The sequence below is a fragment of the Pongo abelii genome, chromosome 17 (genome assembly GCF_028885655.2).
Source record: "Pongo abelii isolate AG06213 chromosome 17, NHGRI_mPonAbe1-v2.0_pri, whole genome shotgun sequence".
NCBI lineage: Eukaryota > Metazoa > Chordata > Mammalia > Primates > Hominidae > Pongo > Pongo abelii.
The window spans coordinates 45,811,145-45,837,422 of record NC_072002.2 but is presented as its reverse complement, the minus strand read 5'-3'; the positions used below and the strand labels follow the sequence as shown (position 1 = coordinate 45,837,422).

The window sequence follows — 26,278 nt, the reverse complement described above, 5'->3', positions numbered from 1 at the left end:
TTTATAATAGCTTCATTTCTGATAACACAAAACTGGAGACAGTCTGGGTGTTCATCAAAATGAGAACGGAAAAGCAATTTTGACATAATTATACAATAGAACGCTACTGCGTTCCATTGCAAAATAGTTTGTTTTCTACAAAAAGAAATGTATTACTGGTACACACAACCTAGATGAATCTCAAAAAATTATGCTGAGTGATAGAAGTCTATTCCAGAGTCCACACTATATGACTCCATTTATATAAAGTTCTAGGAGAGGCAGAACGAAAAAAAATTTCAATGAAAAAGTCATTGCCTCTCAGAGATAGAGAACAGGCCTGAGCAAGAAGACGCAGTGGTGTTTTCTGGGGTCATGGTCATGTTCACATCTTGAAAGGGGTTTGGTTACACGGGTGTATGCATTCTTCAAAACTTAGCAAATGTACACTTAAAATTGGTGCATTTCATGCTCTGTGATTTTGTCTCAGAAGAAAAAATGTAAATAAATCTTGAACTGTAATTCAACTCTGATGTGTTCAGTGTACTGATGTATTTAAGTATACTTATGGCTATAATTTAATTTGAAATTCACCAAGAGAAATAAGATGGATTGATCAATGGATAGAGACATGGATAGATATGTAATAAACCAAGAACAGTAAAACGTTAATGGTGAAATCATGGTGGTAGAAATTCAAGTGTTCACTGAAAATTCTTTCAGTTTGCTATGTGTGTGAAAAGTTTCCCAATAGAATGTTGGGGAAAATGTCTATTGATGTATGATATACCATTCAATTAACAACAAATAGTCATGCGCCTGTCATATATAAAGCATTATGATATGTACTAAAGATACAAGAATGAAGAAAGACAAAGCTTTTGGCTCGGAGGTTTCACAGTTTCATAAAGGAGACTAAAGTACTAAATTGTTAGGGGAACAAACATGTCAACAATTTTCTGGAATCGTCTAATTTCAAGTACTTTACTTTTATTTATTTTATATTTAAAAGAAATGTGTTTTATTATTATTTAAGTTTCTGTTTCTATTTTTATATATTTCAGGGATACGAGTGCAGGATTTTTTAATTTTCATTTTTTTAAAGCATAGTCTCCTGTCATCTAGGCTGGACTACAGTGGCACAGTCATGGCTCACTGCAGCCTTGAATTCCTGGGCTCTAGTGATCTTCCCATGTCAGCCGCCCAAGCAGCTGAGACCGCAGGTGTACACCACCATGGCCACCTAATTTCTTAAAATTTTTGTAAAGACGAGGTCTCACTATGTTGCCCAGGCTGGTCTGGAACTCCTGGGCTCAAGCAGTCCTGCTGCCTTGGCCTCCCAAAGTGCTGGACTTACAGGCATGAACCACCGAGCCTGGCTGCAGATTTTTTACATTCGCGGATTGCATAACAGTTGCATCTAGGCTTTTCAGTGTACCCATCACCGGAATAGTGAATATTGTACCCAAGAGGTAATTTTTCAATCCTTACTTTCTCCTACCTTCCCACATTTTGGAGTCCCCAGTGTCTATTATTCCACTCTGTATGCCCACGTGTACCCACTGTTTAGCTTCCACTTATAAGTGAGAACATACGAGGTTTTTTTTGTGTGTTTTTTTTTTTTTTTTTGAGACAGAGTTTCACTCTTGTTGCCCAGGCTGGAGTGCGATGGTGCGATCTCGGCTCACTGCAACCTCTGCTTCCCGGGTTCAAGTGATTCTTCTGCCTCAGCCTCCCGAGTAGCTGGGATTCCAGGCATGCACCACCACACCTGGCTAATTTTATATTTTTAGTAGAGACGGGGCTTCTCCATGTTGGTAAGCCTGGTCTCAAATGACTTTCTGTTTTTGAATTATTTCATTTAGGTTAATGGCCTCCAGTTCCATCCATGTTGCTGCAGAAGACAAGATTTCATTCTTTTTTATGGCTGAGTAGTATCCTGTGGTATATATGTACCACAGTTTTTTAATCCAGTTGATGGATTAAATTGGACACTTAGGTTGATTCCATATTCGAGTACTTTATTTTTAAACGTAAGGAATTCTTTAAGTAAATGACTCCATGTTATTTTGATTGACTAATTTTGTAAGTGTTTTTATGTAAACAAACTCACAAGTTAGGAAAAATATCTTTCATCAAATGCTGTCTTCTAATTCTGTTTAGGGAAATGTTTGTCTCATAACCATACCTTGTCTGGCTGTTGCCTCTGTGACCTATTGACATAATATTTAAAATTTACTTTACAGCAAGGAAAAGGGCACTGAAAATGCACGGAAAAGTCAATGAAAGTCACAAGAAGAAAAGGTTAATATTTAAGGTTGACTTTGGTTGGAGTTATCTTCAACTTTCCCCCACCCTCTTCCTGCAGAATCTCCTCCTTCCAGCTGAGGATTCTTTCTAAAACCTGGTTATAAGGTGTCTTGCTCACGATTGTCTGTGGCTCTTTACTGCATAAAGAGTCTGTTCCCACAGCCTTAGCTGCTGTTCCAAGTCCTCCACAGGGTGGCCTGTACCTGCCTCTTCACCCACACCTTCTGCTGTGCTCACCGCCTCTAATCCCTTACCCGCTAGCCACCCTCACCTGTGTGAGGTAAGCTTCTGATCTAGGTGGTCCTTCCTCCTGTTTACTTACTCTCTGGATTAGTTCATTTTTGCATTACTATAAAGAAATACCTGAGGCTGGTTATTTATTTATTTATTTATTGAGACGGAGTCTCACTCTGTCGCCCAGGCTGGAGTGCAGCGGCGCCATCTCGGCTCACTGCAACCACTGCGTCCCAGGTTCAAGCGATTCTCCTACCTCAGCCTCCAGAGTAGCTGGGATTATAGACGCCCGCCACCACTCCCGGCTAATTTTTGTATTTTTAGTAGAGACAGGGTTTCGCCATGTTGGTCAGGCTGGTCTTGAACTCCTGACCTCAGGTGATCTGACTGCCTCAGCCTCCCAAAGTGCTGGCATTGCAGGTGTGAGCCACCACACCTGGCCTGAGGCTGGTAGTTTATAAAGAAAAGAGGTTTAATTGGCTCACGGTTCTGCAGGTGAACCAGAGGTGTGGTGCTGGCATCTGCTTCTGGTGAGGGCCTCAGGAAGCTTCCAATTATTGGCGGAAGGCAAAGTGGGTGTATCACATGGTGAGACCAGGATCAAGAGAGAGGGGAGAGAGGGGCTACACTTTTAAAAAACAACCAGATCTCGAGTGAACTACCTGAGTGAGAACTGGCTCATCACCAAGGGGATGGAACCAATCCGTTCATGAGGGATCGGTTCCCATCATCCAATACCTCCCACCAGACTCCACTTCCATCATTGGAGGTCACATTTCAACTGAGATTTGGAAGGGACTGTATCCTAACTATATTAACTTCCAATTTCCATCGAAAGCCCACCTGTCTAAGAAGAGCTCCTAGACATTCCCTTTCCCCTTCAACTTGGAGGAATTGGGAATGACAAAGAGAAATTAATCAAAAGAAGAATTAATCTCTCCAATCAGCCTTGGCATTTTCTTTCTATCTTTGATATGTTGTTTTTTACAGAGTGTCTTGGGTTTCAGAATAAGCTGTTTGTAACTACTTCCTCCACTATATTGTGAGCCTCTGGAGGGCAAGGGCTGGGTCTTACTAATCTTTGAGTAATTTTAAAGCCACTAAACAGGGCTCTGCACATAGTGAGGATTTAACATATGCTTAGTTGAATCTAATTTTTCAGAAAAAGTCAACATCTATTCTTAAGATAGCCCACACCAGGCTGAGTGTGTTATTTGTAAATCCATTGGCCAGCGTCATTTCCTCCAAAGTGCAGCATTTTTGATAGAACCAAAGGCTCATGACTGACCTTCAGAAAGACATTTTGTATTTCACCATCAAAGAGTGGTGCAGGTTTTATTAGACTTCCGTAATCCAGGTCTCGTTTCTCAGGCAACTCTGAAGCGTATCACACTTTATCTGAGAGGGTCACAATTAGTGAAGGAAGGGATTGGCCTTTGCAAGTTTGTGTTGCTCACGAACTTATTAAATTGCTTAATTTTTTTTTTCTTCCTAGCTTTGATAGATTGACTTTGCCTCTTTTACTGCGTACGTAGTGCCATCTTGTGGCCATAAAGCATATAACACTCATAGTTATGCCACAGCGCTTCTGTTCCATCTTATTTCTGTAGTCTAGAGGATCTCTAAGTGTAGAAACACATGGATTATTACTAGGTGAGCGTACATATAGTTTACTGCTAAGCCAATTCAACCTGGTACATCTAGCTTGGGTATATCTAGAAGCATTTAAGATGCTTGTATTTTGTGCGTTTTCCAACTTCTTTCGTTGAAGTACCCCAATCCAGTGTTTTTCTTTGAAAAAGAACCCATGTAAACTAGGGAAACAATAGATGTGGTCCTTGGAGAGGCTGGAATGAGAAACTCAAGATTACTTTAGAAGGATCCAACTCAAGAGGGGTTGCAAAACCAAACTTCCTGCTAGAAGAAGCTGAAAGCAGTAGACGAGGGGCAGGGGAACATATAGGATACGTCTTAATGTATAGCCTCGGGTAAAAAGAAAGAAGAATAAAACAGATCTTTAATACAGTGAGTAAAATCTCCAACAATCCAAGTAACCAGAATATAGGAACTGAAAGAGATTTTGAACCATTGCAAATAGATTGTGTCCTGCACTGAAACCTCTGTAGTTTTCCTCAGAATCCCTCAAACCCATTGAGAATCCATCAATTCAGACTTAACAATGAGAACTAACTTGGGCTTGGGATGCAGCAGATTAAATGTTGACAGTTAAATGAATCATGCACAGGTTTAGAAAAACAGTCTGAAAATTTTGTTTGGATTTTTGCAATTGTCCTGCTTGAGTGTACCAAAAACCCTTACCCTCTGAGACAGGTAAATTCCTCCCACCACAGTTCACCATTCTTCCTATGACTGGCCCTCTGTTCATTCAGTTACTGACTATTTCTTTTGTTGGTTGATACTGGAGTAAGTATGAGCTGACAAACATCAAAAAGGCCCATTCCTGCCTTCATTTATCTCAATACCCACTGACAGTATGCAGGGGAACAATGGGGGATGCAAATCAATTCTTCAACAGCTTTATGACCCTAACTTCAGAGATCCTATCTACAGGAACAATGGGAATGCAAATGGTCAGTACCTGGTGCTACCTGACTTTTAGCAACAACGAAGTGGGCCAAAGTGCAGCCTGATTAATGTTTAATTACAAATATATTTCTGTTCAGAACTCAGCATGCAATCCTTGTCAACACTGGGAGACAGTTTCAAGTCTGGTAATAATTGAGGAGGAAGCAACCACTACTAACAGGCCTAAAGGAACAAGGAGAGAGTGTGGGTCCAGGAACTCAGAGAGGGAGTTGCTCTATAGAGAGATGCGTGACAGAGGGAGGTAGAGGGAGAGATGCCCTGATCTCATTTTTCTCTTTCTCATCAATCTTTAGCCAAGGCCATCACTGGCCAAGCCCATCTAAAAGCCAGAGGCAGCAAGCAGTGCCTGTTGAAACATCCATAAAAGGTAAGCTCCTGGGTCTCAGTGCAGGGTGAAGAAGGGTAGAGAGTGAGTATGAAGAGGCAAATGGAAAATGCCTGGCCCAGGGCGTATCTGGATTTTTAACAGAGACACACATTCCTCATCACAGGGTTTTTCAATCTGGATAGGTGGGTTTTTGTAATCTGTGGAGCAATATGAGTCCATTCCCATCCACTGATGGACTTGATACTGTATGTTTCATATCATGCCAATAACACATTATAGCAAGTGGGGCAGGGATATGATGGAAGGTGTGAGGGACACAGACAATGCTGAAAGCTTCTTGATTAGCATGAGGGTAGAAAGAAAGTCAGAGATTGAATGGCATAGCAAGATCCACAAAGTGAAAGCTCAAGGTTCACATATATCATTTGTGAAATAGTAGAATATTTGAAGGTTGACTGTGATAAATTAAAGATGCATATTGTAATTTCCAGAACCATTGTAATCACCCAATGGGTTCTTCCTGCCGCTGCACAGACAAAACCAATTCACTGAGACCATGACATTACAATAAAGAAAGAGCTTAATTGAAATGGCCTGGCCATACCACGTGGGAGATTGTTATCAAATCAATCGGGTTTTTCAAGGGTAGTTTGGCCAGCAGGGGGATAGGGGAATGGGTGCTGCTGATTGGATGAGGATGCAATCATAGGGGTGTGGAAAACGGTCCTAGTGCACCACGTCTGCTATAGGATGGGGGCCACAGGAGCAGTTGAGCCAAGAGTCATGGGTATCCAGTCGTCAAAAATGCAAAAGTAGCAAAGGACATCCCAAAAGGCCAGTCTTGTTTTCTATTATAATAATGTTATCTGCCGGAGTAATTGGGGAAGTTGCAAATTTTGTCACTTCCCGAATAATGGATGGTAATTTTTTACTCCTACACCTTAGCAGACTAGAAGCCCCTTTCATCCTCCTAACCTGGTGGGCTTTCATTAGTTTTATAAAGGTGGTTTAGTTTTAGGGAAAGGTTCTTATCATTTAAACTATAACCTAAATTTCTCCCAAAGTTAGCTTAGCCCAAGCCCAGGAAGGACCAAAGGCAGTTTGGAGGTTAAAGGCAAGATAGGGGTTGGTTAGATCAGATCTCTTTCATGTTGTAATTTTCTCATTGTTATAATTTTTGCAAAGGTGGTTTCACTCTGAAGTTCCCCCTAAATCTTTACACAATGATAGAAATGTTCTAGATTTGTGCTGTCCAATTGGTAGCTGCTTGTCACGTAGAGCATAGACCTAGAGTGTAAGTACAAATCTAAATGGGAAAAAACTGAATTTTCCCTGGTGCAAAAAAGGAAAACTTTCCCTTGCCATCTCTCATCTCTCTTTTCTTAGAGTATTTAGTTTAAAAAACTTGCAGTTGTTAGTTCTTTCTCTATCTCCTTTGCCAGCTTTATAACCAGGGATGTCCTTCTGAAGGACCTGGGGCTATCTCTTTGAAATGTTAACATCAAGGAGGCTAGCCTCCCTATCTTCCCATCTCCATGGGTGCTCGCTCCAAATTATAACTAGCTACCTGTCAGAGAGATCTAAGAAGTTTTATTATTTATTTGAATAAAGGCAATTAGCAAACACAATAGCCACCTCAATTACTAGGTGAGTTTAAGATGAGCTATGTATGACAAATGGTGCTGTCAAATCCTCTGACTTGAGGACAAGCTATAGTTTATCTTGTGAACAGGTATGTTCTAAATGGCTATATAAAAAGGAAGAACTTTTTGTCTTTGCAATTTCTTTTTCTTTTTTTTTTTTTTGTAAGATGGAGTTTCACTCTTATTGCCAGGCTGGAGTGCAATGGCGCGATCTCAGCTCACTGCAAACTCCACCTCCCGGTTCAAGCAATTCTCCTGCCTCAGCCTCCTGAGTAGTTGGGATTACAGGCACCTGCCACCTGCCCAGCTAAGTTTTTTTATTTTTAGTAGAGCTGGGGTTTCTCTGGTCAGGCTGGTCTCGAACTCCTGACCTCAGGTGATCCGCCCGCCTTGGCCTCCCAAACTGTTGGGATTAAAAGCATGAGCCACCGTGCCCAGCCTGTGGTTTCTTTTTTTTCTCTCTTTTTTTTAGACAGAGTCTCGCACTGTTGCCCAGGCTGGAGTGCAGTGGCATGCTCTCGGCTCACTGCAAGCTCTGCCTCCCAGGTTCAAGCAATTCTCCCAAGTAGCTGGGACTACAGGTGCCCGCCACCATGCCCGGCTAATTTTTTGTATTTTTAGTAGAGACGGGGTTTCACTGTGTTAGCCAGGATGGTCTTGATCTCCTAACCTGGTGATCTGCCCGCCTCGGCTTCCCTAAGTGCTGGGATTACAGGCGTGAGCCACTGTGCCCGGCCTGCAGTTTCTTTAGGAGCTACCTGTGATGTGCCTCACCTTCAGGGCTTAATGCTTATTCAGTGATAACACTGTTTTCTTTCTCCTTTACTTTGTGGAAAGGTTTTTTAGGTTGACAGGAAATTTTGTTGTTAGTTATATTTCCTCAATAAGAGCAACCAATTAAAAAGTAAACACAAGCGGGTGTAGGTGAAAGGTCAATAGAGGCGCTACAGTGGAATCCTAAAGCATGTAGTACACAAAAGAAGTCAGGAAACAAGAGTGGAGAAAACCAAAAAACCAACAGAAAACCCAGGTGAACAAAGAGAAAATACAAAGATGGAAGCTTAAACTTATCCATATAAATAATTGTTGTAAAACCTTCTGATAAAAGTCAGAAATTGTCAAAACGGGAAAAGCCAAGACCTACCTGTATATTGTTTACAATAAATGTACTATAAAGGCACAGACAGGTGTCAAGCAAAAGGATCAAAAAGATATACCACGGAAACACTAACCATAAGAAGGCTGGTATGGCTGTATTAATGTTAGGCAAAGTAGATTTCAAGACAAAGAATGTGTTAGAAGAAAAACTTCAGGCAAATTACATTTTACAAGTTGGCTGGGTGTGGTGGCTCATGCCTGTAATTCCAGCAGTTTGGGAGGCTGAGGCAGGTGGATCACTTGAGGCCAGGAGTTCGAGACCAGCCTGGGCAACATGGGGAAACCCCATCTCTACTAAAAAAAAAAAAAAAATACAAAAATTAGCCTGGTGTGGTGGCGTACGCCTGTAATCCCAGCTACTTAGGAGGCTGAGAGGAGAATCACTTGATCCCGGGAGGCAGAGGTTGCAGTGAGCCGAGATCCCACCACTGCGCTCCAGCCTGGGTGACAGAGTGAGACTCCATCTCCAAAATAATAAAATAAATAAATATATAACAAATTTTACAAACTTTAATTGAGCAAAGAATAATTTGCAAATTGGGCAGCACCTAAACCAGAGTAGATTCAGAGCCATGCTGGCACTGCCACGTGGTCAGAGAGGATTTATGGACAGAAAAAGGAAGTGAGGTACAGAAATAGCAGGACTGGTTACAGCTCAGGGTTTGCCTTATTTGAATGCAGTTTGAACAGTTGGCTGCCTGTGAGTGGTTGAAGTATTGCGGCCGTGATTGCCTCAGACAAGAGTAGGTTACAGTCTGTTTACACATCCAGTTAGGTTATAGTTCACTAAGTATGGAGAAACCTTCAGGCCAAACTTAAAATATGTAACAAGGGCCGGGTGTGGTAATTCACGCCTGTAATCCCAGCACTTTGGGAGGCCAAGGCAGGCGGATCACCTGAGGTTGGGAGTTTGAGACCAGCCTGACCAATATGGAGAAACCCTGTCTCTATTAAAAATACAAAATTAGCCGGGCATGGTGGCGCATGCCTGTAACCCCAGCTACTTGGGAGGGTGAGGCAGGAGAATCATTTGAACCTGGGAGGCAGAGGTTGTGGTGAGCTGAGATTGCGCCATTTCACTCCATTGAAACTCCATCTCAAAAAAAAAAGAATGTAAGGAGGCAGCTTTAGGCTAAAGGTAATTAGCAGTTATAAACAGAGATGAAGAGAGGCATTTCATAATGATAAAAAGATCAGTCCTTCAGGAACACAGTAATCCTAAATGTATTTGTACCTAGTAACACAGGCAAAAAGTTTCAAAACACAGGAAACAAAAATAGAAAGCATTAAAGGAGGAAATAAGCAAAGCCACACTTGGGAGACTTCAACCTCTTAGTAATTAATGGAAAAAGTAGACAAAGTAATTGGGAATGATATAGAGGCATAAAATAAAACATAATGAAACTAATAAATTTTGGTCCATTAAGAAAGTCAGATTTAATGATCTGAAACGTCTCATTTTTAGGTGATGTTTGGTTAGCAACGTCCTACTGTAGACACTTTGATGTGGTGGTGATTGGAAGATGGTCTGCAGAGATCAACCAGAATTAGCTCCACGTGCCACTTGGAGTGGGAACTGAAGTCACACAGGAATAAAACAGTCTTCATGCTTTAGGATGTCCTGATGTGCCAGTGTCGTGAAATCTTCATTCATGAGACATTCCAGTTTACCGGCAGTACAGAATAGAATATGCTATAGCCCCCAAAATACGTTTTTAGTATAAGGATTATTTTGAGCTGATTATTTTGAGAAATAGCAGATGCAGGAGAAACTCCGAAGACAGAACGTAAGTTTACCTTTTGTAAAGGGATTTACATTTATAAGGGAAATATCCATTTGTAAGGCTGTCTCCTTCTGTACCGGAAACACAGGATGACTATAAGTGACAAAGACATTAATTTAAATCTGCATGACAAATCTTACTCAAGCTTACCAGACTTTTCCTGGTCACTTTCCCATAACTTGTTTCCCCTGCCCAGAAGCCCCTAATCCCCTTTCCTTTGTTTTAGCCCAAGTCGGTATATTATTAAACTAAATTGGGCCTGAGGCTGCCTCCATACCTTGAGTCCCCACATGACGAACTGCAGCCTAGCTTGGTACATAAATGAACTGAAAGCCTAATTTAGGAGTATATTTTTGTAATACATAGCTGAGTGTCAATCAATCACAGCAGCTGAGTTTCAGCCAGTCACTGGCTGCCAACTGATCAGCCCACCTCCAAATAAGGCAAAGGCTCAGCTGTAACCAATCAAGCAGCTTCCCTACCTCATTTCCGTTTTCTGTCTATGAATATGGCCTGCTCATTATTGTAGAATAGAGTTCTCTGAACCTTTTCTAGTTCCAGGGCAGCCCAATTTTGTGAATCATTCTTTGCTTAAATAAACTGTTAGATTTAATTTGTTTAAAGCTCTTCTTTTAACATTTTACACCCAAGTTCTAACCACCCCTTTGAGCTGCTCATTCCAGTTACTCCAAAGCATGCATGAGATACACATGTTAACAGATTAATGTTTGTTTTTCTCTTGTTAATCTGTGTTTTGTTACAGAGCCCCAGCTGGGGACCTAGAAGAAAAAGATTTGTTTTTCTTCTCTTACAGCAGCAACTCTGATCTTTTCCCTTCTAAACTATAACAAGCAATTAAAACAGCCTCTCAAACACTGGTAGAATGATTTCATCTCTTTGGGTTAGATATACTAGCCTTCTCCTGCCAAACCCAACAGATTTCTCCAGCGTTAGTCTCAGCAGAGAGCAACCTTCACTTCCTTAGGAACAAGGTTGCCAGAGTTGGACATTGAAAATGCCGAGTACCCAGATAAATTTGAATTCTAGATAACCGATAACTTTTTTTTATTGCAAGCAGATCTAATTAAATAACAAAGTCCAAGAAACACCTGCCTTTAAGGCACTCTCCCTAACAAACTGAGTTATATTCCTTGTAAAATATAATAGAGAAATAAAAATCTATGGGGAAAGGGTCATTCTAAAGACAGTCTTTTTATTTAAATATTTTATGATGATACATATACGAATATAATCTTCCAAAAAACAAATGTAAAACTAATACAAATCACTTTTTCAGGAACAAAGAAAGTCATTTAGAAAATGTGATTATGCTACAAGAGGCAGGTTAGGTTTCCAAGGCTGCTCAAGGTGGAAGCTTAAGACCAACTTTTGTTTGAGTACATAGGTGATATTTACATTTTCACATACTAGTGATATTCCTGTTGCATACTTGGCAAAATAAAACTGTTAGTAAGTCTACAATAATAAAAGAAACAACAATTACTAAGTAAACCATTCTAGATGATGGAAGAATAACCTCCATTTAAGCTACAGACTTAGATGTCTAAAAATATGTGTCCTGATCTGTACACAGTTAGTGGGAGCACACTATATAAATCCTTTGCATAACACCATTCAACAATATTTTTTAAAGTCTACAAAATTTTAAAGTTTCACTTCCCAGTCAAGAAATTAGTCTTTGAAAATTATGAAAATTATCGTGTTGTGGGAAATATTTATACAAATTATTACTGATAATGCACATATATTTTGAAACATTGTTTCTAGGAGCAATAAAATATAACCTATTTAGGAGATAAACAACCCAAATGATTAGTAAAAAAATTAACTATGTAGAAAAGGGAAGGATGTTGTGCAAAATCAAGTCAATTATTAGAGGTTTTTATAATATAATATTGAGTACTTATGTACTAAGTCACACCCAGCCAGTCAATAACTGAGAAATCAAAATAAAATAATAATTTCAAAGTATTACAGAAATACAGGGTCTTTTGAGATTTTTGGCAATTGTAAACAAAAACGAATGGTTTGTACAATTCAGTGTAATTCTACAAATATTTATTTGGCACCCATGTTAGGCACTGAGGATACACAGCAGTAAAATAGGCCTAGTTGTTCTCACAACTAGAGAACATAGTTGGTTAATGTAGCTGCACTGAATTGTAGCTGTTTAGAAGATAATATACCCTGAGGCTTTTTAAAGTATACTATTACTATAAGAAGTAAAATTATTTTATATTTATAAATTTTGTTCTGGATTATTCAACTGAATTTGGAGTGTTCAAAATTTTCATGGCGGCTGAGGTGAGGAAGAGGTATAATGCTATTTTTTTTCTTTTCTTTTCTTTTTTTGAGACAGAATCTCACTCTGTTGCCCAGACTGGAGTGCAATGGTGCGATCTCAGCTAACTGCAACCTCCGCTTCCCGGGTTCAAGTGATTCTGCCTCAGCCTCCCAAGTAGCTGGGATTACAGGCGCCCACCATCACGCCCAGCTAATTTTTGTATTTTTAGTAGAGACAGGGTTTCGCCAGGTTGGCCTGGCTGATCTCAAACTCCTGACCTCAGGTGATCCGCCCACCTTGGCCTCCCAAAGTGCTGGGATTACAGGTGTGAGCCACCACCCCTGGCCAGTATAATGCTATTTTTAAGACTATACAGTATGTATGTGCACACACACACAAGTCATGTGCACAGAAACATACAATGTTTATTCTTATCATCAATGGTCCAATTTAATGAATCACACGCAGATTAAAAGGGTTCAAGTCTTAAGGAAGTTATGGGCACCATAACTGGTGCTCAGACTGTGCATGTATCTTTGGATCAATGAGTTGTTGAAAATCTGCTAGATGCAGTAAAGTACAGAATACAGAACATCAATGTTTAATGTTAATATGGTAGGCAAAGAGACCCAATCAGTTTCCTGGGTTGCTTTACTGGACGGCCAATGAACTAGATACTCTGTTCACTTGGTAAATTCTCAGAAGCCAGACTGACTCTCTATGTATCTTGTTTTATCAGGATTGTTTGCATAGCTTGCTAAAAGGCACCTAAACAGCAGCATCATCTCTATGTCCTCAGTAAATTGTGGAACATTTCTAAAATACACTCCTGGAAGCAGAGACAGTGTGGTCCTTTGCATATCAGTGACTGATAAAAATTTTAAGATCAATGTGTATGTGTCTCTGTGTGTCTGTAAGGCTCATGAAGAATCAGGTACATTGGAAACATGAAATTAGTCACTGCTAATTAAACTCTGGGTCAGTTTGTGGCTGACTGCTGTTTAGGAGTAAGAATGCTGTACAGTGCTACGCTTGGTGACTCTGGTGGAAGATGTGGTTATGGTAGAATTAGAATGACCAGATTCCTCTAAACCAAAATCTGGCAGAGGGCCAGGGACTCCAGCTCCAGACACCATGGTGTTCCTAGCCTTCATAGAATTTTCAGTGGGAATCTGGTAACTGGATTGCAGAGTGGAAGCAGGTGCTAGAACTCTTTCTGTCACTGTCACATTCTGTCCTACTGCTATATTAGGCATGGCCAGAGTAGGCTGCACACCTGAGCTGGGGGCAAGGAAGCTCTCTCTTTCCCTCACCATGACGTAAGGTGCATCTTGAAGATGCTGAGTGCCTTCCAGAGGATTCGATCCACCCCCATGAGGCTGTATTACTCTTTCAGTGACCACAACTGTACCTTCATTAGCATAAGGCTGATCTACCAAGGTAGAAGCTGGAGCATACACCCTCTCTGTCACAATAAGGCTCTGTGGCTGTCTAGAACCCAAGATCACAGTGGTTGGTGGCACAGTGGACCCTGTGACATAGGAAGTTTCTGTTGCTATCACATTTCTAGAAGCCACTGGGTCAGGAAGAGGTGTAGCTACCTTTTGCGCCTGCCTAGAAGACACAGATCTTTCAGTGACTATTTCCTGAGTTACTTTCTCTGCATTGGCTTCTTGCAAAGATTTTGGAACTGGGAAGCTACTGCCAGAGGAGTAGGTATTCTCTGAATTAACCATAGTTTGCTCATAGAGTGAATGTGAAGCTGTGTTCATACTTGTTTCTGTGGCAGGTTTTTGTCTCTGCTCAATTTCCATATTTATATCTATTTTTTGACCTAGGCAAACTTCAGCTAGTGTCTTGAATTTAAGTCCCAAATCATCCAAGAAGCGGTCATCTAGCTCTCCTTCAATAAAACTGCAACAACCAATAGAAGCATTCAGCGATTCAGTTTCTTCCTGAGAATAAACCAGAAGGCAGTCTTTGGCTGTGTGATTTTCATCTTCCTCAGTGTAAGAGGCCGCTTTCTAAAATGAAAACAAAACAAAACAAACACAAAACAGACAAATAATTAGCAATACAAATTCATTTTTAAACAAGACTCTATATTCCTGTTCAAAATGCAGTAATGTGAATTTAATTACAAGGAACCATCAGGGAAACACAAATTGAGAGAGATCCTATGACACAACTGGCCTGTATTCTTAAAAAAAATTAATATCAGGGAAAAAATAGAAAGGCAGAGGGGACTGTTTCAGATTAAAGGAGACTAAAGTGTCAGGACAACTAAATGGAATGCAGGATCCTGAGAAAAACAAAATTGCTATAAAAGATAGTGTGATAGTTGGCTAAATTGAAATATGGACTGTGTCAATATTAAAGTTCTACATTTGTTAACTGTTCTATAGTAATGTAAGAGAATGTGTGTGAATGTGTGTCAGTGAGAGAGAGACAGAGAAAATGGAAAAGCAAATAGCAAATGTGGCAAAATGTTTATTGGGTTCAAAATTTCTCTTATTCTTGCAAATTTTCTGCTAACTTTGAAATTACTTCCAAATCAAAAGTTAGTACATACATACGTAACCAAGAATGACTGGAGCAGGATTAGAGTGGAGAGAGGGAAAACTTATCAAAGAAAACAAACAGGATGCTAGAATTGAGCTTAGCAGTGAGACAGGAAAGGCCAAGAAATGGTTTTGCTTGACACCACTCACATCCCTGTTAAGCTAATACTTGAAGGTGGGTGAAGGATGGTATGAAAGATGGGAGGGTAAAAAGGAGCAGAAAGTGGGAAAGCATGCTAATAATTTGCAAATTTAGAAGAGAGGGGACAGAAGTAACTTGCTTTCCTCAGTGGAAGCCCCTCCCCTTACTCCTCTCTAGGGCCCTTCAGATGCCTTATATTCCAACTCTGCCCATTCTCATGGGAGCACAGGGCCTACTTTTTTTTTTTTTTTTTTTTAATTATTCTTACTATGTCTGTAAGATCTATAGTAAGGTTATTTATTTTATTTCTGATATCCATAGTTTGTGTTTAATCTCTTAATATCCTAATTAGTCTGGTAAAATGTTTATCAATTTTACTGACCTCTTTTAATAATAAGCTTGTGGCTTCAATGTTTTTTTCTTATTACTTTTTGCTAAATATTTCATTGATTTCTGCTCTAAAATTCATCATTATCTTATTTCTGCTTGTTTTGGGTTTAATTTGCTCTTCTAACTTCTGAGGGTGGAAGCTTAGGTCACTGATTTGAAAACCATCTTCTAATATAACCATTTTTGCTACAATTTCCCTTCAAGCATCACTTTAGTAGAACCCCACAAATTTTCATAAAGTATAATTTAATTTGCAGTCACGTGTATTTATAAATATTTGAGTATATTTTATATATCTCTTTGTTACTGATCTCTGGTTTTAATTTTTTTGTCGTCAAAGTACATTGTATGACTGCAGTTCTTTAAAAGTTATTTACATTTATTTAATGTCCTAGAATATAGTCTATATGAAAAAGCATGTGTATTCTGCTTCTGTTGCATAGAGTGTTCTGTCAATGTCAACTAGATCCATTTGGTTGATGGTACTAAGTTTTCTATATGCTTACTGATTCTGTCACTTGTTCTTTCATTTACTGATAGATCAGGTTGAACTCTCCAACTATCATTATGAATTTGTCTGTTTCTCTTTCAGTTGTTTTTGCTTTAAGTTTTAAAAATTTCTGTTATTAGATTCTGACATATTTAGGAGTTTCAGGCCTCCTGATGAACTGACCCATTTTTCATTATGAACTATCCCTCATTATTCCTGGTAATATTCCTTGTTCTGAAGTATACTTTCTCTCTATGTTATACTTTTTTTTTTTTTTTAGACAGAGTTTCACTCTGTTGCCCAGGCTGGAGTGCAGTGGTATGATCACAGCTCACTGCATCCTTGGCTTTCCAGGCTCAAGTGATCCTCCTACCTCAGCCTTCTGAGTAGCTGGGACTACAGGTGTGTGCCAGCATGCCCGGCTAATTTTTTGTATTTTTGGAGAGATAGGGTTTTACCATATTGCCCAAGCTGGTCTTGAACTTCTGGGCTCAAGCAGTCTGCCTGCCTTGACCTCCCAGAGTGCTGGGATCACAGGCATAAGCCACTGTGCCTGACCTCTACATTATACTTTTATTTTCAGTTCTGCTTCCAATTCCTTAATTCTAGCATGAGCTTCCTTACTGCATCTGATCATCTTCCTGGAACTTTTATCATCATTTTTTGGTGGACCCTCATAATAGCAAAGCCAAGTACTCTCATACAGAAGGTAAAATTTAAATGGACTTCATAGATTGTGTTTTTTAGGTTATATATTCTCTGCCTCTCCTACGGAGCTCATCACTACCAAGCCTGCTCCTGCAGAGGGATGGAACTTTCTGACCCACTGACATCTGTCTTGGTCATATGACTTGCTTTGGTCAATGAAATGTGAGTGTAAAAAGGTGGAGGCTTTGAGAGCCATTGCCTGGTTCTGCCTTGTTCTTTTCTTTGGGTCACAAGGACGGCAGCTTCCCAGGTACAATCTGCTCTCTCAGTGTGCATCTTGATATGAAGACATCATGAAGGAGAGCAGAGCTGAGCTGACTGGCAAAAACATAACTGTAAGTGAGAAATATGCCTGTGTGAGAACTAAGATCATGGGGTCACTTGTTACTGCAGCATAATTTAGCTAACACCAACTGATTCTGTGGGTCCCATTTCTCTTTCCTTATTGCCTGTAAGTATTCCCTGAAAAAAGAAAAAAAAAACAAACCCAAAGTCTCATTTGGATCCAAGGCAATGATTACCCTATTAATATCACATTCACATACAAATGTTCCCCCCACCCCCCACCACCAATACATAAAACCCATCCTTACATCAGTGAAATAATTTCTTAAGAATTCTTCGTTCAGTGCAACAGCAGCTGCCTGAGCTCCAGCCATGTCTCTGGAAGCCCCTGTGGCTCTTGTGGTCTTCGTGGTTTCAGTGGTCATGATAACACCTGTGGCCCCTGTAACCTGGGTAGCTCTACCAGAAAGCAGGCTTCTGTGTTCTTCCCACCTTCCATCCATCTCAGACATCTCATGTTGCCCTTTGGCAATGGAAGCAGAGCTACTTCCTTTCATTGTGGCTTCCTTGGCCATACCTCCTACTCCATTTCTTCCTACTAGATTGTCCCCTTGATCCACTGGCCGAAATGATGGCACCACCTGTGAGAGCAAACACAGCTGAGAACTGAGTCAGGAGGATGGAGGGAATCCTTCATCCTTGGTAGAAGGATCTGAGCCAAGCGGGCATAGGAAGGTATAAGCTATTTCCACTGAGGCCAATTAGAAAAAGTATTTTGAGTTGAATAACTTATGTAAGTCTTATGAAGATCTCCTTTCTTCTATCTTCTTGTTTTATAGCTGGATAGAACCCAAAGAGAAAAGAAAGCCCAAACAGTCACAGCTCCTTTACTCTATGGGACCAATGGCATTTCAACCTCCCTCTACAGTTTGATACCTTCTTCTATAGTTATAGAATTCTTAATTTTGTTTTGACCTGGATCCATGGCCACCCAAAATAAAGACTATATTTCTAAGCCTCTGATGCCACTAGGTATAGCCACCTGCCTAAACTGTGGTCAATGTGAATGAAGCAGAAATGGTGTACGCAAGTTCCGGGAAGTGTGCTTAAAGAGGGTTCTTCACTTTTCTCCCATCTGCTGGTTACAATGTGGGGACAGCAGCTAGGTAGCTAGAACTGGGACAGGAGGACAGTGTGGAAATGGAACTCAACCATGGAAGAAAAACAAGGAAGAGGGAGCTGGGAACCATGCTGTGGATGAATCATCATGTTGATCTTGGAATGCCCATTTTAGGGTGAAGCCACCTGAGTTCTCTGCCACTTGATGCTAAATTCTATCCTATTAGAAATGGTGCTCATAACAGATGGTGGTGAGAGGTCCAGGGTGAAGATGCAATAGAGAGACAAAGGGATATGGCTATGAAGTAGTTGGGAAACGGGGTTTTGCAACATTTTACAACTGTCATGGGGGTTGTGGGCTTACCTCTGCAAACCCTATGTATTGAGGGAAACAGAAATGAAGCAGTTCCTGGTTACGAAAACTGCCCATTTAATGTTGGGACAAAAGACTTAGATCCCTACACACTCTTGCTCTTCCTGAACCTTGCTCTACATTCTCTACAACATGGGAAGTGTCAAAACAGAGTAAAACTATCTCAATTCTGCCCCGGCAACAAACACAAAATATGCTGTCACTTGAACTCCTTGCTTAACAAAGGCACATGAGTGAAATCCATAGTGATCACTTTACTCACTCAACCAAACATGTAAGAAACACTTCCCTAGGCCCCTTTAAAACCCAAAAAGAAGACAAGTCATATTGACATCTGATCCACTGACCTTGTCTTCAGGTGGTGCTCCTTCATTATTCCAAGGATGCAGCATCTCTATGGTGCCAGGTATGGGGGTAAAGCCTTTGGTGCCCTTTCCGCAATGGCACATCAGCAGTAGAAGTGGTACCACTGTACAGACACAAAATCGAACACAGGTAAGGTTAACCTTGATATATTTCTAAATTTATATTGCACAATTTTGGAATTTGCATGTCCCTTCCTGGAGTTGTCTTCACTTATTTACAGCTCTATTTTTCTTTTCTTCACCCTGATCCAACCTTACCAAGCTTGTTTTGGGCAAGTTACTCCAAAACCCGAAGGCAGGATGAGGGAGTCTTACAGATTCAAGGCCTCGTTCTTCAAAAAGAGGCTGTCTGTGGTTGCTGAGTGGAATACCAAGACTAGGTCAGATAGTATCCAAATCATCAAAACCAGCTTAAAGATTAATTTTTTTAAAACTATGGTCCAATTAAAAAAAAATCACTGTTACAAAAATATATGTACTGTTAAAAACAGTAATTAGAAATAATAAAGTGAAACATATAACAATTCCAGAGCCCTCTTCTTAGATTTTATTTTACCCCTAGGAGGAAGCAAAGACCAAGGCTGACCCCTTGATCAATGCAGTAAAGAATTAACACATCTGCATGCCCATCTGCCACTTCCATTTGGCAGCTTCCAATGATGAACTGGCTACTGCCTAGATTCGTTTTTATGTCAAACAGTCAACAGCACATTAACTATAGCTACTATGATTAATAAGACTGAAATCAGCCAGTGGCTCAACAATTTTAACAAACATCAAGTGTCTATTATGTGCCAAGTACCACATTAGGCTCCAGGGAATCTGAGATGAGAAAGCAGTGCAAGGAATCCCTGGGCAAAAGATACACTCCCAGCTCCAGTACCTACCTACAAACTTGGTAAGCTGAGACAAGTCATTTACTGTTATGTATCTGTATATGTAGCCATAGCATGCAGATAATGGTATAAAAGTACACTGCAGACTGTTGAGTGCTGTGTATTCAATTGCATATCTACCAATGGCTCTAATACAGCAGTCCCCAACCTTTTTGGCACCAGGGACTGGTTTCATGGAAGACAGTTTTTCCACAGGGAAGTTAGGGGTAGGGGGGTTGGTTTTGGGATGACTCAAGTGCATTACATTTATTGTGTACTTTATTTCTATTATTATTACATTGTAATATATAATGAAATAATTATATAACTCACCATAACGTAGAATCAGTGGGAGCCCTGAGCTTATTTTTCTGCAACTAGATGGTCCCATCTGGGGGTGATGGGAGACAGTGACAGATTATCAGGCATAAGGAGCATGCAACCTGGATCTCTTGGCATGAGTAGTTCACAATAGAGTTTGAGCTCCTATAAGAATCGAATGCCAGCACTGATCTAACAGGAGGCAGAGCTCAGGTGGTAACACAAGCGATGGGGAGTGGCTGTAAATACAGATGAAGCTTCACTCACTCTTCCACCACTCACCTCCTGCTGTGCGGTCTGGTTCCTAACAGGCCATGGACAGGTGCTGGTCTGTGGCCTGGGGGTTGGGGACTCCTTGTCTAACAGACCTCTCCTCTGTCACTGCACTAGCCTAGGTGGCCTTGGAGGCGGCCCTCTGTCCATACTCAGTGGTCAAGTAGAGTGATATTTCATGTAACCTCAGGATGCAATCCCTTGTTCTTTTATAAAAGGAAACCCGAGGTCTTTGGAGTGTGGGTAGGGCAGGCGGGACTGGTTGAGAACATCTTACGATCAGGAAGGACAGGAAGTGCTCAGAGGGTCTGCCTACTTTTGGTGCTGGTGAAGAAACAAGCCAAGTGGGGAATATCAGGGAGGCGGAGCTCTGACAAGTTGAATGTACAAAGCAGGATTGATTAGAATAAGCTGGGTTTGTAAAACACCTTGTACCCATAACCCAAAGTCATGCAACGCATCTTTTTTGAGTGCTTACTACATGCAAGGCTCTGTTCCACACACTGGGAATACAGCAGTGAAGAGAACAGACAGCACGCTGCCCTCACAGAGCTCATCGAAATGGGAATACCAGCAAAGTTTATGCCAATAGTTCCTAAGTTACTGAAATCAGAAAAGGATATACATTTATAAAACAAAATTCTGAAGAGTCTTATATTATGCTTTGGTGATCTGCCAATCATCAGTTGTTTCCCTATTCACCCTCAAAGTGTTCTAGTGTGGTTAAAGAATAACTGTGAAGAAATCAATGACTACCATAGTAACACATCTCCAGGAGTGCACTCAAATTCCCAAATGCACAACAGAGTGGCTTTTAAAGACTTACATAGCAGGAGCAGAAAGGCCAAAATCATGAGCGCAATTGCTGCGGGTCCCAGGCCCACATAGGAGTCATGCTGTGCTTCCCTGCAGCCGCTGCCATGTAGACACTCACAAACCGTGAGTGTAAGGATCTGCTTTTGAGGACAACTAAAACCCTGATTGTCTGAAATCAGGAACTGAATTTCACTTCTCCCAAGCTTCTTCTCACTTTGTTGCAGCAGCACACTGGTACCTATGAGGTTGGGAGGCAGAAGGAAATAAAAACGAATGATTACCAAGGATGAGGCAACATTAAATTCCACAAATGTTCTTTCATTGCTGATTGTATTTAACTCCAATTAGATACTTTGTTCTTCCTTCACTTACTGAAGTGTGCTCGTTAAAATTTGTCTATAGGCCCTGAATATGCAGTTTAAATAGCAAAGGTTCAGACCTGGACACCTTACTTTCATGATGATTAGCTGTAACCAATGTGTGTGGGTCTACGAAAGCTAGGAACTGTTCTATACACTGGAAATACAGTGACAAACAAGTGGTGAGTTAACATTTCTACTGAATGACCTTTATTTTACCATTTCTTTAAAAAAAACTTCATTAAGGCAATTTTTCGAACATAGTAATAGAGAGAAGAGCATAACCCCCATGGTACCCATCCTCAGCGTTAATCGTTTTCAACAATGGGCTGATCTTGTTTTCTCTAGTCCCTTCTTTCTTTGTTCTCAACACTATATACATTCAAAATGGAAAAAAAATTCAAGCCTACAGAAAAGTTGAAAGAATATTTTAGTGAATATTAACAAACCCTTCACTAACTGTTTACATTTTGCAACAATGCTTTCTTGTCCTCTATATACCCACTTTTTCTTTTTTTTAAAGTTTCTGAACTATTTCAAGGTAAGTTACAGATAGCACGACATTCTTCAGCATGCATCTTCTAAGATCAAGGAACATTAGCACTCTTACACTTCTTCTTCTTATTTTTTGAAATGGAGTCTCGTTCTGTTGCCCAGGCTGGAGTGCTGTGCTGCCATCTTGGCTCATTGCAATCTCCACCTCCCAGGTTCACCTGCCTCAGCCTTCTGAGTAGCTGGGATTACAGGTGCCCACCACCATGCCCAGCTAATTTTTGTATTTATAGTAGAGATGGGGTTTCACCATGTTGGCCAGGCTGGTCTCAAACTCCTGACCTCAAGTGATCCACCCGCCTCAGCCTCCCAAAGTGCTAGGATTAAGGCGTGAGCCACCATGCCCGGCTTCAACTTGTTATTGATAATATTCTCTAATATACAACTCAATGTATTTGTAAGTTAAATTTATTAGAATTTTAGAGTATAAGGATCATAGGGAATTTTTTTTTTTTGAGACAGAGTCTTGCTCTGTCGCCCAGGCTGGAGTGTAGTGGCACAATCTCGGCTCACTGCAAGCTCTGCCTCCCGAGTTCATGCCATTCCCCTGCCTCAGCCTCCCGAGTAGCTGGGACTACAGGCACCTGCCACCAGGCCCGGCTAATTTTTTGTATTTTTAGTAGAGACGGGGTTTCACCGTGTTAGCCAGGATGGTCTCGATCTCCTGACCTCATGATCCGCCCGCCTTGGCCTCCCAAAGTGCTGGGATTACAGGCGTGAGCCACCACGCCTGGCTGGGAGGTTTTGTTAATTCAGATCACTGAAATATATAAGGAAACTAAATATATTAAATCTGTAAATACAGTTTGAAATATCGATGGTGTTTAATTTGTTAATTGGACTAAACATTATTCAAACCCTCTTAAAATGATTTCGAACATTTGCTAGACTTAACACAATAAAGCTGTAAATTAAAAAAAAAAAACCTGACTATTGTCTTTGAAATTTTTCTGAAATGAACCCTAGTTGTTTAAAACAAAATAGTTTTCTGGATAGACTTTTCTGCATTCAGAACCACCCTGAAGGACATCTGAAAACTCACATCAACACATCATATGGTCCATGTGTCTAGATGTCCTGGATGTGGACATATGGACATGTCCACTGACATGGGGAAGGGTGGAATCAGACAACCCCCCTGTTATGTTGTTTCTATCATGTTCTAGCTTTGAGCTTTACTTACCTCCAGTTAAACCAAGGTATCCTCAGCTTTAATCAGGGAATAATGTTGAAGGAAGGATTAAATATGGTAATACATAGGATGGGCTAGCAGAATGCCTAGCACATAGCAAGTGCTCAATAAATGTTGTTTTAAATAGAATTATTGTTACTATACTTCAAGATTTTTAGAAGGCACCTACTATGATTGTGGTGCTGAAAAAGGCTTGGTACTCCTCACCTTACCAGACAAAACTACTTCAATGGCTATTTAGGGAATACCCAGCTACCTTCAAGACATTTATTTTTCTTCTCTCCATAAGCATATAAAAGATACTATATGTCAGTAGGTTCAGGACCTCATTTCATAAACTCCTTTAAAAAACTATATTGGAAATATAATTTATGAGAAGAAATACAACTTACAAATATTTTAGATATTTATCATGCTTAATATTTAGATTTCAATGTAGTCCAGTGATTTTGCTTACTTTCTTGGCGTGCTATTTTCCATTTTTCTGCCATGCCAGGTGGTTTGTCAATGACAGAGAAACTGAAAGGGCCACTGTTTGGGTGTCCATCCAGGTCCTCTGCAGTAACATTCACATACTGTGCATCGTGACAGATTGTCTGCACAGGCTCTATCAGTGTGGGACAGTTGTCGTTGATGTCTTCAACATTGATAAGGACTGTGCCAGTGACGGTTTTTCTAGGATAATCTTAAAAATAAGAGAGAAAAAGTATGTACATTCTGTTCCTATTGCTGACAACAGACATAGTTTGAATTCCCTTGCCAATTTGGAGTGGAGAAGGTACTAACCACTTAGGACATTTTCTATCCTAGATATGTTTCAAATTTGGATCAAGTAATATCTTTTAATCCACTTACCAAGTAGAAATGTGAGATTTATCTATTGGAGAAATTAGGTGCTTATTTCATTTTACTAAAAAATTTTTTTAGACATCTATTTTTTAATTTTATCTACCCCTCAATTTTTTTTTGAAGATGGTATCTTGCTTTTTTGTCCAGGCTTGTCTCAAACTCCTGGGCTCAAGTGTTCCTACCATCTCAGTCGCCTGAGTAGCTGGGATTACAGACACAAGCAACTGTGCTGGGCTGAGATTAGGTTTTTGTTTTTGTTTTTTTTTTGAGTTGGGAGTCTCACTTTGTCTGGCGCGATCTCCGCTCACTGCAACCTCTACCTCCCGGGTTCAAGCAATTCTCCTGCCTCAGCCTCTTGAGTAGCTGGGGCTACAGATGCATGCCACCATGCCCGGCTAATTTTTGTATTTTTAGTAGAGACAGGGTTTCATCATGTTGGCCAGAATGGTCTCGATCTCTTGACCTTGTGATCCGCCTGCCTCGGCCTCCCAAAGTGCTGGGATTACAGGCGTGAGCCACTGCTCCCGGCCAAGATTAGGTTTTTATACACAATCAAATCAATGGTTTCTGATGTTGGAAAATAAAAATCTAAATACATATAATCAAGAAAAAGATCTATTTAATAACTTACCTTCTGATATGGCCACAATCTTTACAGTGTATGTGCCATTTTGAACATATCTAGATTCAAAATCAGGAAGTTTTGCAAGTTTAATTTCAGATGTGACAGAATCCAGAGAGATCCAATTATCTCTATCTTCTAATTTTACATATCTGTCATAAAACAAACACAAAATTAATTTTGAATTCTGCATGAATTGGAAATCTCTAACATCTACAGCTCTTTCAAGCTTACTTTTCTTCTCTTTAAATACCTTCTTATTACAGGCATTTGTTTTGAATGTTTTTAATTTCGTAAAACCATCCTAAAAGCCCCTCTCTTTACTGCATGTCACACTTAAATTGGACCTTCCTTATTCCTGCAACATACCCAAGACATAAAATTAAGGGTGATTCTCTTGAGCCCACTAACCACTAACCCAAGTTTTTAAGTTGCTCTGCAGTCTGTCCTATGGCATTTGATTTAGTGTCCCTTAAAGTTGGGTTAAACTTTTGGGGAATAACTTAGTTATACAATAAGGACTGGTGGAGAAGAGCGGTCTTATGTTCTGTTGTTTATTGGGGGTGTTAGCAACATTTACAAACATCAACTTTAAAAATCAATGATCGCAGGGGCTGGGTGCGGTGGCTCACGCCTGTAATCCCAGCACACTGGGAGGCTGAGGCGGGTGGATCACTTGAGGTCAGGAGTTTGAGACCAGCCTGGTCAACATGGTGAAACCCCATCTCTACTAAAACCACAAAAAATGCCGGGCATGGTGGCGCGTGCCTGTAATCCCAGCTCCTTAGGAGGCTGTGGCAGGAGAATTGCTTGAACCCAGAAGGTGGAGGTTGCAGTGAGCCGAGATTGCGCCACTGCACTCTAGCCTGGGTGACAGAGCAAAACTCCGTCTCAAAAAAAAAAAAAAAAAAAAATCAACGATCATTTTAAACGGAAGCATCTAAAAATTTTCTGATACTGTTGATTATTGGGGTAATAATTTTCTTTCAGGTAGAACTGGTTAAAAGTGGAAACAATGCCGATAAAATCATTTCTGGGTTTCTTCCCTCAAAGCAAGGAGAATTAGTGTGGAAGGAGCCAATGCTGGAAGAGCAAGGCAAATGTCCATATTATGTTTTCAGAAATGTATGTAACTGGCCGAGCGTGGTGGCTCACGCCTATAATCCCAGCACTTTGGGAGGCCAAGGTGGATGGATCACCTGAGGTCAGGAGTTCAAGACCAGCCTGACCAACAGGGTAAAACCCCATCTCTACTAAAAATACAAAAATTATCTGGGTGTGGTGGTGGGCACCTGTAATTCCAGCTATTTGGGAGGCTGAAGCAGAACTGCTTGAACCCGGGAGGCAGAGGTTGCAATAAGCCGAGATTGTGCCACTGCACTCCAGCCTGAGCGACAGAGCGAAATTCAGTCTCAAAAAAAAGAAATGTATGTAATTAGTTAATGAATACCAATGAGTTTAACATAAAAATACCAGTACATATGAGTATCTTGGTTTGCTCAATCAAATTGTTAATTTATTTTCTATTAAGTGGCTTCGAGGCACACAGGAATGAGTGGCTAATTTATAGCAATATTTATTTATAGTGCTATTTCCAATTATACACTTGAACTAAATTTTTCTGCCTCTTAATATTGC

The 26,278-nt window shown here is 40.4% G+C and overlaps 1 protein-coding gene across 1 annotated transcript in view; it reads right to left on the bottom strand.

Annotated features, from left to right (window-relative positions):
- Window positions 1-11,236: 11,236 nt before the first annotated feature.
- The window catches only part of DSG2 (desmoglein 2), a 50,638-nt gene continuing 35,596 nt past the window's right edge, over window positions 11,237-26,278 (bottom strand). The window contains exons 10-15 of the mRNA XM_024236032.3: window positions 24,650-24,792; window positions 23,627-23,854; window positions 21,077-21,304; window positions 18,764-18,885; window positions 17,233-17,565; window positions 11,237-14,372 (exon numbers count right to left, since the gene is read on the bottom strand). Of these exons, the coding sequence (XP_024091800.3) occupies window positions 13,350-14,372; window positions 17,233-17,565; window positions 18,764-18,885; window positions 21,077-21,304; window positions 23,627-23,854; window positions 24,650-24,792 (2,077 nt within the window). The 3' untranslated portion in view covers window positions 11,237-13,349. The remainder of the gene's footprint in view (window positions 14,373-17,232; window positions 17,566-18,763; window positions 18,886-21,076; window positions 21,305-23,626; window positions 23,855-24,649; window positions 24,793-26,278) is intronic.